The following is a 16529-nucleotide window of genomic DNA, read 5'->3' as shown; positions in this document are numbered from 1 at the left end:
AGTGAAACTGGGTTCATATGAACCCTAACTCATAAAAGAAAATTTCAGAAGAAGAATCATACACAAAGAGCAAGTAAATAAAGAGATATTAGCATACAAAGTAGGAGTTACCTACTGGTGGTTTCACAGTTTGCACACCTAAAGTGTTTTAGGTGTTTGGAGAACAAAACTCCATATTTTCATGTGATTCCACTTGCATGCAGAAGATAACTCATATGGTTAACTCTCAAATTAAGAATCATCCTTTTTCATCGAGTTTTGAAATAGATATGGTCGTTGAAACATACATATACAAATCTGTCAGATTCGGACAGATTGCATGCTCACTTTGTTTTGAGTAGTTAAAACCTCAAATCACCACATTTTTGAATAAAATCAGTGGAATTTGAAAGGTAACTCATTAAGTTAACTTCCAGAAGAAAAATCAATGATTTTGAATGATTATCTAGAGAGTTATGGTTGTTTAAAGTAGGGTTTACCCACTTAAAAACTCTCAGATGCATATACATAATGTTTTGAGTATTTGGGGAGTCAAAACTCAATGTTTTTGAGTGAGACCAATTGGATTACAACCCCAAATCAATAAATAAACTTTTAGAAGAAGATTCATAACATTTGAACATATTATTTTCAAGATATGGACGATTTATGCACATGCACATAATCTGTCAGCACTAAAAATGCCATTTTTAAGAATCAAACTCACATAAAATCATGATTCTACCTATCTTCTTKAGTTCTAATGTTTGGGTCATAGATTACCACCATCATATGAACATTTTTACATGTTTTTGGTGTGTAATCTCTCCTTAAAACTCAGAATTTTCTGAGGTTAGAAGATAGTAGATAGAAATGCATAAAAAGTGGGTTTTTCTTCCAAAATTTGCAAGAAAAATAGGGAGATGAAGATGTTACCTTGATTGTTGATGTGAGGGATGTAGTATTTTCAAATCCTTGCTATTTTGATGGAGAAATATGGAGAAATGGGCTGGAGTAGGAAAGATGAAGAAGATGATTCTTAGGTGACTCTTGAGTTTAGAGAGAGAGAGGGAGAGGAGTTTCAAAATTTGAAATGAGAAAATGAGTTGTAATTTGAGAAATGATGATATTTATATGTGGGTAATAGGAGGGGGCCAGCCATGGGATCCCAAGCCCACAATAATAATAATAATTTTTTTTATAAACATTAAGCCCAAATTTGTTAAAATGTCATTTTTCTCAATTTTGACATTTTTCTTCAAATTAAAAACCCATGATGGCTAAATTCATTTAAATAAAAATGTTTTATATTTAAAACACTAAAACTTCGTGTTTTATATAAATTAGGTATTAGAACATTTGGCACTGTCTAAGACGTTTCAGATAATTACGGGTCGTAACCGGACTTTCTAAGCAACTGCCGGAATCTCTAGAAATTTTTCGACCAAACTAACCTAACTAACTTCTAATCTTATAAATTATCTTCAATAACACTAATATAAACTTAATAAGAGCTAACCTGAAAGTTTAAATTTGACAGTTGTCACATCTTGTAACTTGATTGATACAAAAAATTTGATAAATAATTGAATTACATTTTTATCAATTTATTATTACAAAACAACTGTTTTTAACATTTTTTAAATCCTTATTGTATACAATCTTACGAAATTCCGTGAAATCCCAAGCACCCCGTAAGGATTTCAAAACCTATTTTTGTAGGATTTCAATTAAATCATATGATTTCAAATCCAGACAATCCAACAAACCAAACATGGGACTAGATTGAAATCTAAATCCCCTCAAACCCGTTTCATTGATGCAAACCAAACAGGAGTTAGAGGAAACGTTAACAAATCCCTGATACATAAACGGAAGTAGATAAGAAAAGATTCGTTGAAATAGGAAAACCGAACATGGAGAAAATCAAGCATAAGGTAGCACAAGTGGTTCAATATCGAGTTGAAAGCAAGGTCACAAAGAGTGGAAGTTGCTTTTAGGTTTCTTTTACTTTAGATGGTTCAGAGTTGTTATAAAAGAAAGTCGCAGATCAAGTATGTCTTCACGACAAAAAAATCGAGTAAACGGATGAGAGAAATGGTTACGGACGAAGAGACAAATCGGTGAAGTCCAAGAAAGGCGAAGGGGGCAGTGAAGTTATTACTGTAAGGAATATGGTTATGCAGACTAACGGACGAGTACAACACTTGTTCTCAATGGTTCTAGCCATTCTGTCTAACTCCATTAACTTCAATTAAATTAGAGGCATTTTAGTCATTTTGACTGTTTTCATTACATTAAAATAACAAAATACATTACATTTTTTTAAATTTAAATTGTAAAATAAAAAAAGTGGAAAACTAAAAATGATGGTTATCCTTTTTATTTCCTTGTTTCGTTTTGCAATTAAAAATTAAAAATACAATATGTCTTTAATGTCAATATAAAATAAAATAAAAATATGACTAAAATGTCCTTCATTTAACTATACTTAACAAAGAAAAGTCAACGACCATCAAACAAAAGTACCAAAACAGTTAGGAATTGACAAACATGCCGAAACAAATATGAATTTTTAAAATTTAAAAACAATATCCCTTAAAAGTTATATACATGGACCAAAATCAAATTTTACTATATTTAATTTGGGGTTGTTTGACGATTGCTGAATAATTTGATGCATAATGATTAAGTGGTTGGAATGATCCTCATGATATAGTACAAAATAAAATATAATTGTTTGATAAATGTTTACAATAAAATTAGGACGCTGAATGGTTAAAAGAGACTCATAATACAAAATCATTCAGAGAAATTTAGAACCGTTAAGAAACAAATATTTTTTTGGCAAATAAGATTAATTTCTTATCGATTCAAATACAGTCTTTTAACAAATTCAGATGTTGTCTTCTAACAACTAAACAAGTAAAAAGTTTAATTATCTATACGCATACGCATAACACAACATTCTGATGATATCTCCAGCATTTATTCATGCCCAAGAACCATCGTTGTCGCCCATTAATGAACAAGCTTCCATCCTTTTCCATCTTCATCATATTTTGTTTTTCCCCTACACCCCTCTTCTCATAAATTTTCAAGATTTCCCAGTGAATTTTATCCCCAATTTTTACGGTTAGCATTTCTAGCTTCTTGTTCGTTAATCGTCGAGATCCGACCGATGATTAGGGTTCGCTTTCTTTCTTTTTATGATTCGGGGATCTCAACAGTCGGAACTTGAGGTGGGTGTTGTTATTTTAGTTAAATTTCGTCAATTTTGGTTAATTTATGTCAAGAAATCTTCTGGGTGTTCGTCGATTGTTTCAGACGATAATGAATTTTGGTGTGTTAGGGTTTACTGTATCAGAGAAAAAAGGGGGGTTTGGATTTATCTTGTACATTTGGCTCAATTTAGGTCTAATTATTTGATTCAAATGGTTCTATTTATCATTGATTAAATTCAGAGTTTTTTTAGCTAAAAAACACTCGAAAATATGGGATCATCAGGGTTTTGTACAATCTGTATGCTTCATTCCCTAGTGGCTTTAACTTCTGGCACGTTTATGATGTTCTATAGCCCTCAAGTGTTTGCATTCAGCCATGGAAGTGAAACAGCCAGCAAACTATTGGGATCAACCCCTCGTGATCAGTTATTGATTCAGACATCTGATTCGTTCTCTGGGTTGCTTTTATTTGCTGTTGGGTTCCTTTTGTTCATGGTGGCATTTGTGAAAGATAGGGATTTTCAGAGCTTTTTTGCCAAAGGGTGTGTTGTTCTTCATATTGCAATGGGAATTTGGAGGATATATTTTGAGAGAAAACTTGAAGATCTTGGCCGTGATTGGCTGAGATTGGTGGTGGGGGATTTTGTCTTGGCAATTTCATGGGTTCTTTTTCTTGTGTACAGTTGGAGAGAAAAGTATGATTAGGGCACACCACAACTGATTTCAAGATTTCTTGAATGGATGGATGAACACTACAGTTTGGTTTTGTTTGGTGAGGTAAAGATGAATTGGGCATTTGGATCAATCATGTTATGGGATTTAGTTATTTGAGATTTGTAGATCATGTGGGTATGCATTGAGTTCAATCTTTTTGTGTTTACAGTGCAGATTGATGGCTTTGTTGGGATCCTATTGTTGTCTTTGATGTAAAATTTCTATTTTCCTGGAAATAAATGTGAAGTTTGTTGATGTTTACTCTGTTTGTTCTTCTTTAAATGATTTCATGTTTATTGCTTGAATGCTTGATCTTATTTCACACGAAGTCGTTCGATCGATAAAGCATGAGTTCTTGAATCATGGAACTTGGAAGGTTAAGAACAGTTGGAAATCGTAGGTTTCGTGTAATCGTGTGTGTGTTTCAGTTGTAAAACATCTGTTTCATGTTGGTTTTCTTGGATGAGTTTGTTTGCATAATCTTGAATGAATTTGTCGGGGGTTCAAATGAGAAACATACCTATGAACCAACTATTTCATGTATTATTCATGAATAACCCTAAATAGTTATGAATCATACATTTTTGTAATGAATATCATTCACAACATTCATCATGAATAAAACATGAATAGCTGGTTCTCAAATTCTCAAAATACATATGGTTCTCGTTTGGATCTGCCCTTGTGCATCAGTGATCCCATGTGCATATGGTGCAATCGCCATATTCGCAGTTGCCGCTGTTTGCAATGGTGCTGCAAATGAAGAAGGAATATCAGTCTAGAAGTGAGTTTGCTGTTTTCTTGGAGTGGAACGTTACCTTTGTTTAAGTCTCGATTATGGCGACACCATAGCTGCTTCTCTTTTGCTCGTAATTTGGTTAGGAGAAATGTTTCGGATGTATACAAACTGTATCTATGATTCTATGTGATCGTATCACTTTCGTGCAGGTGTCGTATGAAGGCATGGTGAGTTGCAGAGGGAAATGGATACCTAAAAGAGACTCCAAATTCGGCTTAAAATGGTATGTATTTAAAGATTACGATTTCTTGCTTCTTTCTTTATATCCGGAGTAAAGAAGTCTTGATTACTGGAAACTTGAAACCCGCCATCATTGGTTCCTTCGGTATAAAACCCTTGTCGTACAATGCAAGATTTGGGTTCTTTTTCATCTTACAACCAAGAACGATCTCTTATAGACATTTTATCGAACAGGTTGTGCTCTTTCAATAATGAACAAACAATCTCAACGCAAAATGGTGGTGATTGAGAATCAGGGGCAAAGGAAAAGAAATCGAATGGCGTCCGCAGCAGGTGATGACCTGGTGCTAAGGGCGTGGCGGAGACGGAGACGGAGGCGGTGGTGGTTGCTTCTAGTGACGATGGTGGGGTTGTTGGGTTGGATTTTCATCAAGTCCTGTATAGACAAAGTTGTCTCTGTGAATTAAGTCTGTATAGATCGATAAAGTTTTTGTTTAGAAAAAGGTTTTCCATAGATGAAAGAAATGTGTATTTTAATTGGGAGGGACCAATTTAGATAAACTCGGCTATCTGTATAAAGCTTACATAAAAATTTACTAAATAAATCACTTTTTATATTATTAAACCATTATGAAACAGTCATGTATAGCTGACCGAATAAATTATGAGTCTTGTTAAGCTCATTAAGATGCCAACAAACATGACCTTGATTCTAGCTTCTGCATGTTTCTACTGAGTTGTGATGACTTCAGGCTATTCCTGGTCGTTTAGGGGATTAGTTGATGCACGCAAGCTGTCCCGAAAACCTACGATTACTAAAAAGGAATTATAAATCATATTTGTAATCATAGACAAATATCGACTTCTAATATGACCGATCATCATCCAAAAATTGATAAAGTTTGGTGATTTAGCGAATGAACAAACTCGTTATCATTATGACTTTGCACGTTATTTCCTTTTGTCTTTGATGTCCATATTCAACACGGAAATTGATGTATCGTTTTCATTATATCAAAAATCCATAGTTTCTTGTTTCTTGAATTTACGAACAAAACATACGTCGGTGTCACATACTGATTTTTTGAGATTTAATGTGTCTCCTGAGTGCCATTTAATCAATGTGCCTAAAGACATCACTATCATAATCATTTTAGATTGAAATTAGGGTTGTCCAAAACCCGAATGGTCCAAATTTCGAACCCGAACTGAAAATAAGGTGTTTATGCAAAACCCAAATGCCCTGACATATTTGGTGGGAATTTGGGTTGGGGTCGGGTTTTATTTTTGACCAATTGATCTGCTCGAGAACCCGAAATATACACACACACATATGTTTTAAACACTAATTTATCTAATTCTTCTTCTAAAAATTCTAAAATCTTAGTCAGACATGTTTTTTTTCTTCTAGTTTCTAAGCATACTATCAATTTATTAATTCTCAAAACCGATTAAATATATATATATATATATATATATATATATATTTTTGCATTATAACTAAAATTCGAACCCAGCCAACCTCCAACCCGAACCGAAGCAATCCAAAATTCCGATACTCAAAAATTGAGGCTTGATTTCCATATCCGAATGGGTATTTGATTTGCCCACCTGAATCCCACCCGACCCGCTCGATGCACACTCCTAACTAAAAATCACACACACACACACACACACATATATATATATGTGTGTGTGTGTGTGTGTGTGTTTTTCATGTTTTCTCTTCCAACCCGTTGATTGATTACGATTATCCAATAGATGTGGTTAAAAAGATAGTTATAACCACCTTTTTATAAAAAATAAAAAATACAACTATTAATTTTGAAATTTATTTTTTAAATAAAAAATTTAATTACTTTTTCAATATTTGGTTTACGATAAAAACTAAAATTTTGCGGTATCACATATATACACAATTAAATATTCAATACATTTAATACTTAACAAACCTTCAAACAAATTTTATATAAAATGTGGTTTTCAACAAACTTTTCATAAAATTTTAATAATTTCTAAACAAATTTAATATAAAATAATAATTTCCAACATCATTTATTTATATCATAAGTTCTAATAAGTTTTATATAAAATCGTAACTTTTAACAAATTTTTATAAAGGTCAAATTGCTGAAAATGTAATGTATTTTAATTTGATTTATATTTTAGGTAACTAACTTTTAAAACTTTTATTTTGGTACTTAAGCTGTAAAGTTTAAAACATTTAAGTACTCGGTTAATCGATTGAAACATTAACTGATTATCATGTTGATGTGGCGAATGATGTGATATCCAACTCAATATTATTTGCTGATGTAGTTAGAGATATGAATTTTATAAAATTTAAAATCAATCCTTTTTTTAATCTAAATTTGTTTTCAACCGGTTATCCGAATACTTAAATGTTTAAAATTTTACATCTTAGATACCAAAATGAAAGTTTTGAAAATAAATTACCCAAAATATAAATCAAATTAAATTTCATTATTTTTTCATGTAATTTACCTTTTGTAAATATATAAAATCGTAACTTTCAACAACTTTTTTATAAAATGATAATATTCAATAAAATATTCATAAAATGGCATCTTTCAGCAAACTTTTTAAAGTACGTGAATTTAAAAAATATAATGGTTAAAAAATATTCATAAATTTAAAAATTAAGAAATTACGTATTACAAAAACTAATGCTTTTATAACTTTTTATAATAGTAGAAAGGTACTCGTATAATGTAACGAGATATATTTCGATTTTAATGTTTCGTTTTATTTTTTGGTCTTTATCGATATTACAATATGAATTTATGTGGTTTTGAACAAACAATAATGTTTTTTTAAGTATAAATTTGAAAATACCATAAAAATTAAAAAATACATAACAGTTATCATTTTTTTATTATAATTTAATTTACGTTTAATGACGAAATAATTTATTTTGGTTAATAATATAATTATTATAAAGATAATAATTAAATATCCTGTTAAAACTCAATAATTATCCTAATTGTATCTTAGATATATTCTAAATGATAATTTTATCTTGTATTTGATTATATTTATCTACAATTAGTTACAGAATTCAAATATGAATGTTAAATTGTACTTACTATTTTACAACAAATTAATGGATCGCGTATAGACATACGAAAAAAATTGAAGAATCGAAAAAGGAAAAAGGGAAACAAGAGGGAAATCAATGAATGATATGGGCCAACAGCTCTGTTGGGTGATGATAGAGAGCAGATGAAGATAAAGCGACGAGGGGTTTGAAATGGTAAAGCTGATTTAGGTTTTCTTAGTTTAAAACCTTTCTAGCAGGTATCATGTAATTTTTTTGGGTTAAAATTATATCTGTAACAGTTGATTTGTTGTAGGATAGATCGTCTAAATGATATGACTATAGAGATATAGATAGATAAAGATATATTAAAGTTAGATTATAACTGAAATATCTCGTAGTTATCTACTTGTGGTTCATTCATATAAAAAAGACTTATGATCAATGAAAATTATACATTCTCTCTGTATATTCTATTGTTGTTCTATTTAGTTTTTTTTCAGTAATATGTTATCAGCACAATGTCATACGTGTCGCTACTGCAATGTCATGCTATGCCATCAAGAATATGATACACTGTGCTATAGAGTAAGCTTTACTATTCCGTTTGCTTTTTAATGCATTTGGATCAGATTAAGAGACTGTTTAACAGTTGTTGAATGGTTTGATGCAAAATGATTAGGTGGTTAGAATGATTAAGAGACTCTCATGATATAGTGTAAAATGAAATATAATTGTTTGCTAATTGTTTATAATGAAATTAGGATGCTTAATGGTTAAGAGAGGTTAAAGATACAAAATAATTCAGATGGTTTTAGAATCATTAAGGGACAAATTTTTTTTTTTTGCCAAATAAGATTCACTTTTTAACAATTCAAAAATTGTTTCTTAATATAACTATTAAGAGATAAACAAACAACCTCTTAAAACTGAAATATCTTGTAATTATTTATTTTTTCTTATAATATGACCGAGTTTTTTTGAAATTTTTCCCAAAAAATGATATAAAGATTTTATAAAAAGCTCACGTGTTTACCACCGTGCGGCAATTAAACACGAGATTAAACGGATCCGGCTGTCCTACGTGGCAAAATGCATGCATTTTTCCAGTCCCACGACCTCCTCATCGTGACTGTCCACGTAGCTCACAACAAATAAAACTTAATCTAACGGCCAAAAATCTTCCGCGATTTGATCGTACGTGACACTCTCTACCGTAGCTATCATAGAAGGCAGTCATGGTGAAGGTACTTAAGAACGCACCGCAATCTACGACCAAGATCTTCTGAGTAAACCCACGGAGCTCTCAAACCCTCAATTCGACGAGTAATCGGACCACAAAGGGTCAATTTCGCCATTGAGGACGAGAAATCGAAGGGTTTTTTTTTGTTCTATTTTTATCCCCAAATTAAGCGGTATTTTATAGTGATCGGAGTGCGGAAACCCTAGAAAAGAGGGTTTTGATCATCTCCCATTTATTTCTGTTGCCTATATTCACTGTTGGCAGTTCCGAGAATGGAGTCTTCGGCGATTACAAGATATATCCCTCAGAAATCCAAGTAAAACTTCCTATCGTTGAGTTATGGGTATATCGCTATATCTGTGTATTTACGTGTTTGGATTTTGATTTTTAGGAAAAGAGTGTTTCCAGGGAGTAGTTCAGCGTGTATGGAACCTGAAGTGATCGAGATTGCTCCTCCAACGCATAATCGGACATCGAAATCGAAGGCTAAGGCGATTGAATCAAAGGAGGTACATAAATCGGATAACTAATGCTGGTTTTTTTGATTTATATCAAGTGGGTTGATTGTTAATGCAATTGATTGGAAGTGACTAAGGTCGTTAGTATGTTGATGGTGCTATTTGCTGTTTGATTCTTTCGATGAAGTCTAGGGCTTCTATGCTAGGGAAATTGACCATTTTCGTGGATTGATTTTATGATAGTAGCTTTATATAATCGTTTTTATAATTTGGGATGTTTTTAGGACTGCAATCTGGATGCTGGTTTTGTTTCTGTGCACATTTTTTTGCTTTGTTTCTTGATATGTAACCCTAACTTGTGTTCTCGAATTTTGGGATAAAGGAAAAGAAAAGAAATTGAAGGAAAAGAAAGGATTTTTTTTGTTTATGTTTCCGGAAGGAAAAAGAAGGAAACGAAAGAAAGAAAATAATTTTTCAAATTCGAAGATGCTATTTATACTAATATACCCTTTAAAAATATATCCTTTAGAATGCAAGATGGTATAGTTTTTTTTTTATTAACCTGGATATCCAACCCGCTATGCGAGCCGACTAATCCCAGTACGACCATCTGCTTTGCAGATAGCCCGGAGTCACCGCATTTGAACCTCCGTGGCCACAAGGGGATTTTTAATTTCTAATAATTTTTTAAAGGGTTTTATTTTCTTTCATTTCCTTCCCTTTTCTCCCGCATTTGGGAGGAAGCTTATCATTATTTTCCTTAGTAGAGAAAGGAAAGGAAATATTTTTTTTAACAACACTTGTTCGACCAAGTATTCTTTTGCTACTAGCTGGGGAGGTATTTTGAATTAACAAGAAAAGAGATTTGTGTCTATTTGTTAAATATTATATTAGCTATTCAAAAAATCGTGAGTTGTTTTCTTCTTTCTGCGTATTAGATTGTTATGTGGTTTTTTATTTTTCTGGAGTTATGCTTTCATTTTATGTATGTCATTGGCATTTTTTCCATCTTCACTGTCACTTCATGTTGTAAAATTTTAATTGATTTAATGAGAAGTTAGTATTTTTGTCCGTAGTAGTACTAAAGTCATAATTTGTCGATCAATCATTGTTAATTTCGTGTGATGAGTTGTACCTTTTCTTAATTTATTGCTTGTACTTGGTTTCTTTCTTTCATATATAAGCATGCTATTGACAGAGTACTTGTGTCATTAATTTCTTTTGGTATGAAATGCATGAGCAATTACAAGCAATTTTACATCTATAACATACATACAACATGTAGAGTTGGATGATATCATCTCTTACACTTCAGGAAAATGGGAAATTTGCCTTTTTTAAGAAAACAAAGGAGGGTAGCGAAGTTTGACAAAGAAAAAGCTGTGGAGGAGTTGTAGGGAGATTGATGGTGGTGATTATGAAATATAGTTAGATGGTTTAAGTTCAAATGTCAAGAAAGAGAAATAGATATGTGATTAACTACGGATCTAATTCTTCATAGTCTGGTTTAGATTATGTGCATTCGTTCCATATGCCTGCAATCACTTGCTATACTGCAGAACGAGGGCTTTGCTCTTGAGAAACGTTAAAATTGTATACTGGATGCATTTGTTTGGCCACTTTACAATATTTTCTTTCTGTGTTCATGTAAACACTCACGTGGCGTTTATTACACTGGAAATGTGTTTGATGATCCAAAACCATTGTTTGGTTTAAGGGTTTTTGTTTGGGTACCATTCCATGTAAGATATTCATCTTTATTGTAGTTTTTATTGAGGTAGTCGAGACCACCATCCATCAGCTTCCTTAGAAATGACTTTCTTGATTTTCAGGAGTCTTTTTCTGTCAACAGTTTTTAACTAGAAATTTTGGGTTTCCTTTGGGAGGTGAAATAATTTTCTTATACCCTATTGTCGTATCCAAGTTTCTCTGCTTCACAAGTTCTCCAAGGTTTGTTCTTGGTTATGCCATTAGATTGGGATAAAACGTTGTATTGTTTCTAATTCTTTACTAACTGAAGTTTTGATTAAAAACCAAAACGGTGACTTGGGTGCGTGAAGAGAAAAATGGCAAACATAAAAATATAAATGGGAAATGAAAAGCAAAATTGAGCCATAGAAGCTTCTATATTTTATGAACTCTGTTGGTGTAATCATTCTTTTAAATAAGTATCAAATTCATTGATTGGTGAATGATTGATCCTGTATGTTAGCTCGCCTTTTCTTTTCATGAGTTATATCGGTGCTTGTATTGATTCCTCTATCTGCTAGAATATGTTTTCTGGAAAATTCTGTGCTTATTTAATCACTCAATTTGTCAGATTGTCTATCATGAAATCATTGATGTTGACATGGATGAAGACCGCAATGATGTAGTCTTTGTTGAAGGGAAGGTTGAGTCGAACAAAAAGATGAAGGCCATCTCATTGGGTTCTAGTAGTGCAACACAATCAGATGCAACGGACATGGTTCACTCGATGAAGAAGGCCAAGTCAAATAAAGGGAAGGTATATAAGCTTTTCCACCTTTATCATGACTGAAATTAATATGCTTCTTATGTTGATTTCTGGTGAGTTATTGCTATTAATCTTATATATATATATATATATATATATATAATATACATATACATATTTAGAGTCAGGTTCATGGGAAAACCGCAAAAAATGAAAAACCGAGGAACACCCTAGTAACCATTCATCTATAAGATATGCACATGTGCATACGAGTAAATTGCAAGTAATTTTTCCAGTTAACAAATGTGCATAACATGCACACGACCATAGAAACCAGAAAACATCTTCAATTACTTGTATGCACATGTGTGTAGTGTTCAGATGAACAGTAGTTTGGGTGTTCCTCAATTTTTCATTTTTTGGGGGTTTTCCCCTCAATCCCCCCTCTCTCTATATATACTTATATTGTTCTTCTCTGGTGTAGGATGTCGTTGCAATCATGTCACTGAATGCGAGTAGTGTGTCACAACTAAACTCAGTGGATCAGGGCCATTCTTCGAAGGGCTTTGCCCTAGGATCAGATAACTTCTTTGATTTGGATGGTGTGGGGTCTGATGTGTACGCTGATGATTATGTTTTCGAGGATGATTATTTGACTTTGCAATCTCATTTTGATAACATGGATCTCCCTTCTGGTATCGAAGTTCCTATTCCCTGGTTGCCGGATACAGTCAAAATGAACAAGATGGCATTTGCAAATCCGTTGGTAACTTCACATACACCGTTTGATCAATTTGGGTCATCTGCCAGGCTTTCTAGAAGTAAGAAAAAGAATTCAGCTGGTCGGAGCGGTTTCTCCAAGAATGTTCCTCCTATTGAGATCCCACACAAAATTCAGCACCTAAACTTCCCGAATTATACATACGACCAATTAGGCGATATGAACGCGGCTAGTACCGGTTCTTATTTTTCTAATATTTCTAATCCTATAGTGGGTAGTACCACTTCTTCGAGTTTCTCCCTCTTGCCTCCTCTAGGAGTAGAAACACCAATATCTGAATGGCATAAGTCGATGATGAAGACGCATATGGAGCTGAATGATGCTCTTTCAGGTGGTGTTATTTTACCTGAATCTACTGATAGTATATATCATATGGAAAATATGTTAGTGGGCCCGGATGCTGTAAATAGCCCGAGAAGTTCAAGTTTAGTTGGGAGTTCCTCTAGCATGGCAAAGCGTGATAATGAAGATGTCCTGAAGAGGTATGAAAGCTTCAAGAAGTTTGATACCGTGTTGGACCATTCGGATCATTTTTTTTCGAAACAGCGATCAGCAGTGAAGCAGGTGAGTGTGATTTATGTTGACTCGCTTATATGTTGTTGTTTTTCATCGTTATTTTTTCACTTTTATACATATATATGTGATATCTTTCAGCCTCCAAAAAATTGGGCTAAAAAGATACAAGATGAGTGGAGGATTCTTGAGAAAGATTTGCCTGGTATGTCTTTCAAATTGATCCCTTTATTAATTCATTAGAATTAGCAATGCATAGATTAAAAATTTTGTTTCCCTCTTTGATTTTTGTTGGAATTTGCCCATTTTTGATTATTTTTTGAAGTTCTTTTTACCCACATCCGTTGGGTTACCTCAGTCTAACGGTTTCAGTGGGTTTTTGGGTTATTTTTATTTTGAGGGTTCTCTCCGGATCTTTTATATATATATATATATATATAGAGAGAGAGAGAGAGAGAGAGAGAGAGCACAAGAGGGAGGTTTAGAGGAAAACCTCAAAAAGATGAAAAATTGAGGGATACCTTGGTAACCGTTCATTTGGACATTACATTATACACATGTGCATACAAGTAATTGAAGTTGTTTCTTGGTTTCTATGCACGTGTGCATACTGGACAAATTACTTGTATGAACATATATATACCGTACAGATGATTGGTTACAAAGGTGTTTATCAGTTTTTCATATTTTTGGGGTTTTCCCCTAAACTTGACCCTATATAGATAGATAGATGGAGGTTCAAACGAGAACACCGTTTTATGAAAAAGCGAACACCCTTATCACATGTGATAACTGATAACCCCTGATTTAGTATCACATGTGGACTATAGTAAAAAGTTGTTCTCGTATTGCCGTAAAATAAAGGCGTTCTCGTTTGAACCCTTATATATAACTACAAATAATTTGAGACCCATAGAACTAATTTTATAGTGTGTATTCATTGATAAATATACGCTATATAAATTTCATCAAATTATGTATATTGTCAGTGAGTATAATATTGAAAAGCTTATATGTAAACACAATTTGCGGAGTAAATACTTGGGACATTTCTTATATTTTCCTCCCGACTTTTTCAGTACCTGTTCATTGATAAAGAAATTGAAATTGATATTAGTTCTATATGTGGGTGTAGACACAATATTTGTTAGGGTTTATGAATCAAGAATGGATCTTTTAAGAGCTGTAATTATCGGAGCTGAGGGAACTCCATATCACGATGGTCTCTTCTTCTTCGATATCTTTTTTCCGAGCAGCTATCCTAGTGTCCCACCGGTACGTCTTCCCCCTTCTTAATCCAATCGATTTTAAATTCTTGATGCATATTTACTGTTAACTTCATGAGATAGATCCAAGTATTCAATCGCTTTTTTTTCAGCTTGTGCATTATCACTCTGGCGGGCTTCGTATCAATCCGAATCTATACAATTGTGGGAAAGTTTGTTTGAGTCTTATAAACACGTGGACTGGTGGCCCGAAGGAGAGGTGGATACCCGGTACTTCAACTATGCTCCAAGTTCTTGTTTCGATACAGGGTCTGATCTTGAACACAAATCCGTACTTCAACGAACCTGGATTTGCAAATACGAATGGCTCTGCGTATGGCGAAAAACGTTCTATTGACTATAACGAGAAAACCCTCATCTTATCGCTTAAAACGATGGTGTATACTATGAAAAAACCACCCAAGGTAAATTTTGCTCTTCGCTAGGGTGCGATTGATACATAGGACATGAGAGAACAAAAACTTGTTGTTCCACGTTTGGCAGGACATGGACATGACATTTGTCCCGTCATAATAGATGGAACAAAAATATGGAGATAGGACAAGATATGTAAATTACTAAACTACTCATGTAAAATTAAGACTCCACATAACTCTTTCAACTGCCTACCTCACTCTTGCCACTTCTGTCGTAACATCCCTAGCCAACCGTATCAGATATTGTCCGCTTTATCTACACCTAGACTCATAATTGTAAAACGCGTCTGATAGATTAGGTATCCGTTTCCTTCTAAGACACTCGCTTTATTCACCCTGTACTCACAATTTCAAAATGCTTCTGATAGATGAGGTATCCAGTCCTTTATAAGACAACATCGGTTGGGGAGGGGAACAAATATCGCCTTTTAAGGGACTAGATAACTTCTCTTTCATATGCTTTTGAAAATCGTGAGTTCAGGTGTGGGTAAAGCGGTTATGGTACAGTTTGCCGGGGATGTTACACATGTTGAATCCAATTATGCCCACGTGCTAAATGCACCCTTAGGCTCACTAGAGAAGGAAGGGAGGGAAAAGAAAAATATTTTTTTGTTTGTGCTCTCGAGAGGGAAGAGAAGGGAAAGAAAGAAACAACTTTTTCATGTTCGTGAACACGAGGGAAAGGAAAGAAAAGAGGTTATTTTTACCCTTTAAAATATATCCTGGTTGGGGGTGGTTTTGTAATTTTAGTAATCTTTTTAATTTCTTTTCTTTTCTTCCCTTTCCTCCACAATTGGAAGTAAAGTTTAGGGATGACTTTCCTTTCTGTCCTAAAAAGTCTCGAGAACACGATTTTTTTTTACTTTTCCTCCCTTCCCTGTCCTTCCTAAAAAAAAGGTTTCGAGAACACAGTATTAGAGTTGGTATGCTTAACGATACGATATTTGCAGAACTTCGAGGATTTGGTGATTGGGCATTTCCGTAATCGTGTACGCGATATCCTGATGGCGTGCAAAGCGTATACGGAAGGTGTGCAGGTCGGGTGTCTTGTGAAAGGAGGCGTACAAGATGTAGACGAGGGTGGCAAAAGCTGCTCGACCGAGTTCAAGAACAATGTGGCCTCATACGTTAAGGTTCTAATAAGCGCGTTTAAAGAAATCGGAGCAAAAGAATCCCAAGAATTCATCGGTTTAAGCGAAAAGATAAGTCGACCGGCTCCTGTTCCGGCAGCATCTGCCCCAACTCTTCCTGCTGTTCATCCTCCTGCTTATTCTACCTTCCCTTTTGCACCCATATCTGCTGCTGCTTATAATCATTATTGGTGAAACAGATGTCAATCTGATCATAATGGCTGAAATCTTGGATGGATGGTTTTATGTTCGGATCTTATATGATTATGGTGTGTATATAGGGTGGGGTGGGG

The 16529-nt window shown here is 33.7% G+C and overlaps 2 protein-coding genes across 2 annotated transcripts; both read left to right on the top strand.

Annotated features, from left to right (window-relative positions):
• The first annotated feature begins 2952 nt into the window (after positions 1 to 2952).
• Positions 2953 to 4178, top strand: LOC112516910. Its single transcript, XM_025124160.1, has 2 exons — positions 2953 to 3980; positions 4092 to 4178. The coding sequence occupies exon 1, from the start codon at positions 3474 to 3476 to the stop codon at positions 3906 to 3908; it is 435 nt and encodes a 144-aa protein (XP_024979928.1). The 5' UTR covers positions 2953 to 3473; the 3' UTR covers positions 3909 to 3980; positions 4092 to 4178.
• Positions 4179 to 9263: 5085 nt separating this feature from the next.
• LOC112516909 (probable ubiquitin-conjugating enzyme E2 26) lies at positions 9264 to 16500 on the top strand. Its single transcript, XM_025124159.1, has 8 exons — positions 9264 to 9513; positions 9589 to 9706; positions 11976 to 12161; positions 12595 to 13455; positions 13546 to 13609; positions 14540 to 14679; positions 14783 to 15094; positions 16057 to 16500. Exons 1-8 carry the CDS (start codon positions 9470 to 9472, stop codon positions 16429 to 16431), a joined length of 2100 nt encoding a protein of 699 aa, XP_024979927.1. The 5' UTR covers positions 9264 to 9469; the 3' UTR covers positions 16432 to 16500.
• The last annotated feature ends 29 nt before the right edge of the window (positions 16501 to 16529 follow it).

Source organism: Cynara cardunculus, assembly GCF_001531365.2.
Source record: "Cynara cardunculus var. scolymus isolate 2C chromosome LG 8, CcrdV1, whole genome shotgun sequence".
In the NCBI taxonomy this organism is placed as follows: Eukaryota; Viridiplantae; Streptophyta; class Magnoliopsida; order Asterales; family Asteraceae; genus Cynara; species Cynara cardunculus.
Note: the sequence above shows the minus strand (reverse complement) of the source record. Positions and strands in the feature narration are given on the sequence as shown.

Coding starts and splice junctions, on each gene's coding strand:
- LOC112516910 (XM_025124160.1), top strand. CDS start 3,474: ATGGGATCATCAGGGTTTTGTACAATCTGTATGCTTCATTCCCTAGTG.
- LOC112516909 (XM_025124159.1), top strand. CDS start 9,470: ATGGAGTCTTCGGCGATTACAAGATATATCCCTCAGAAATCCAA. Junction 9,707..11,975: donor AGGCGATTGAATCAAAGGAG/GTACATAAATCG, acceptor TCAATTTGTCAG/ATTGTCTATCATGAAATCAT. Junction 14,680..14,782: donor GCTATCCTAGTGTCCCACCG/GTACGTCTTCCC, acceptor CTTTTTTTTCAG/CTTGTGCATTATCACTCTGG.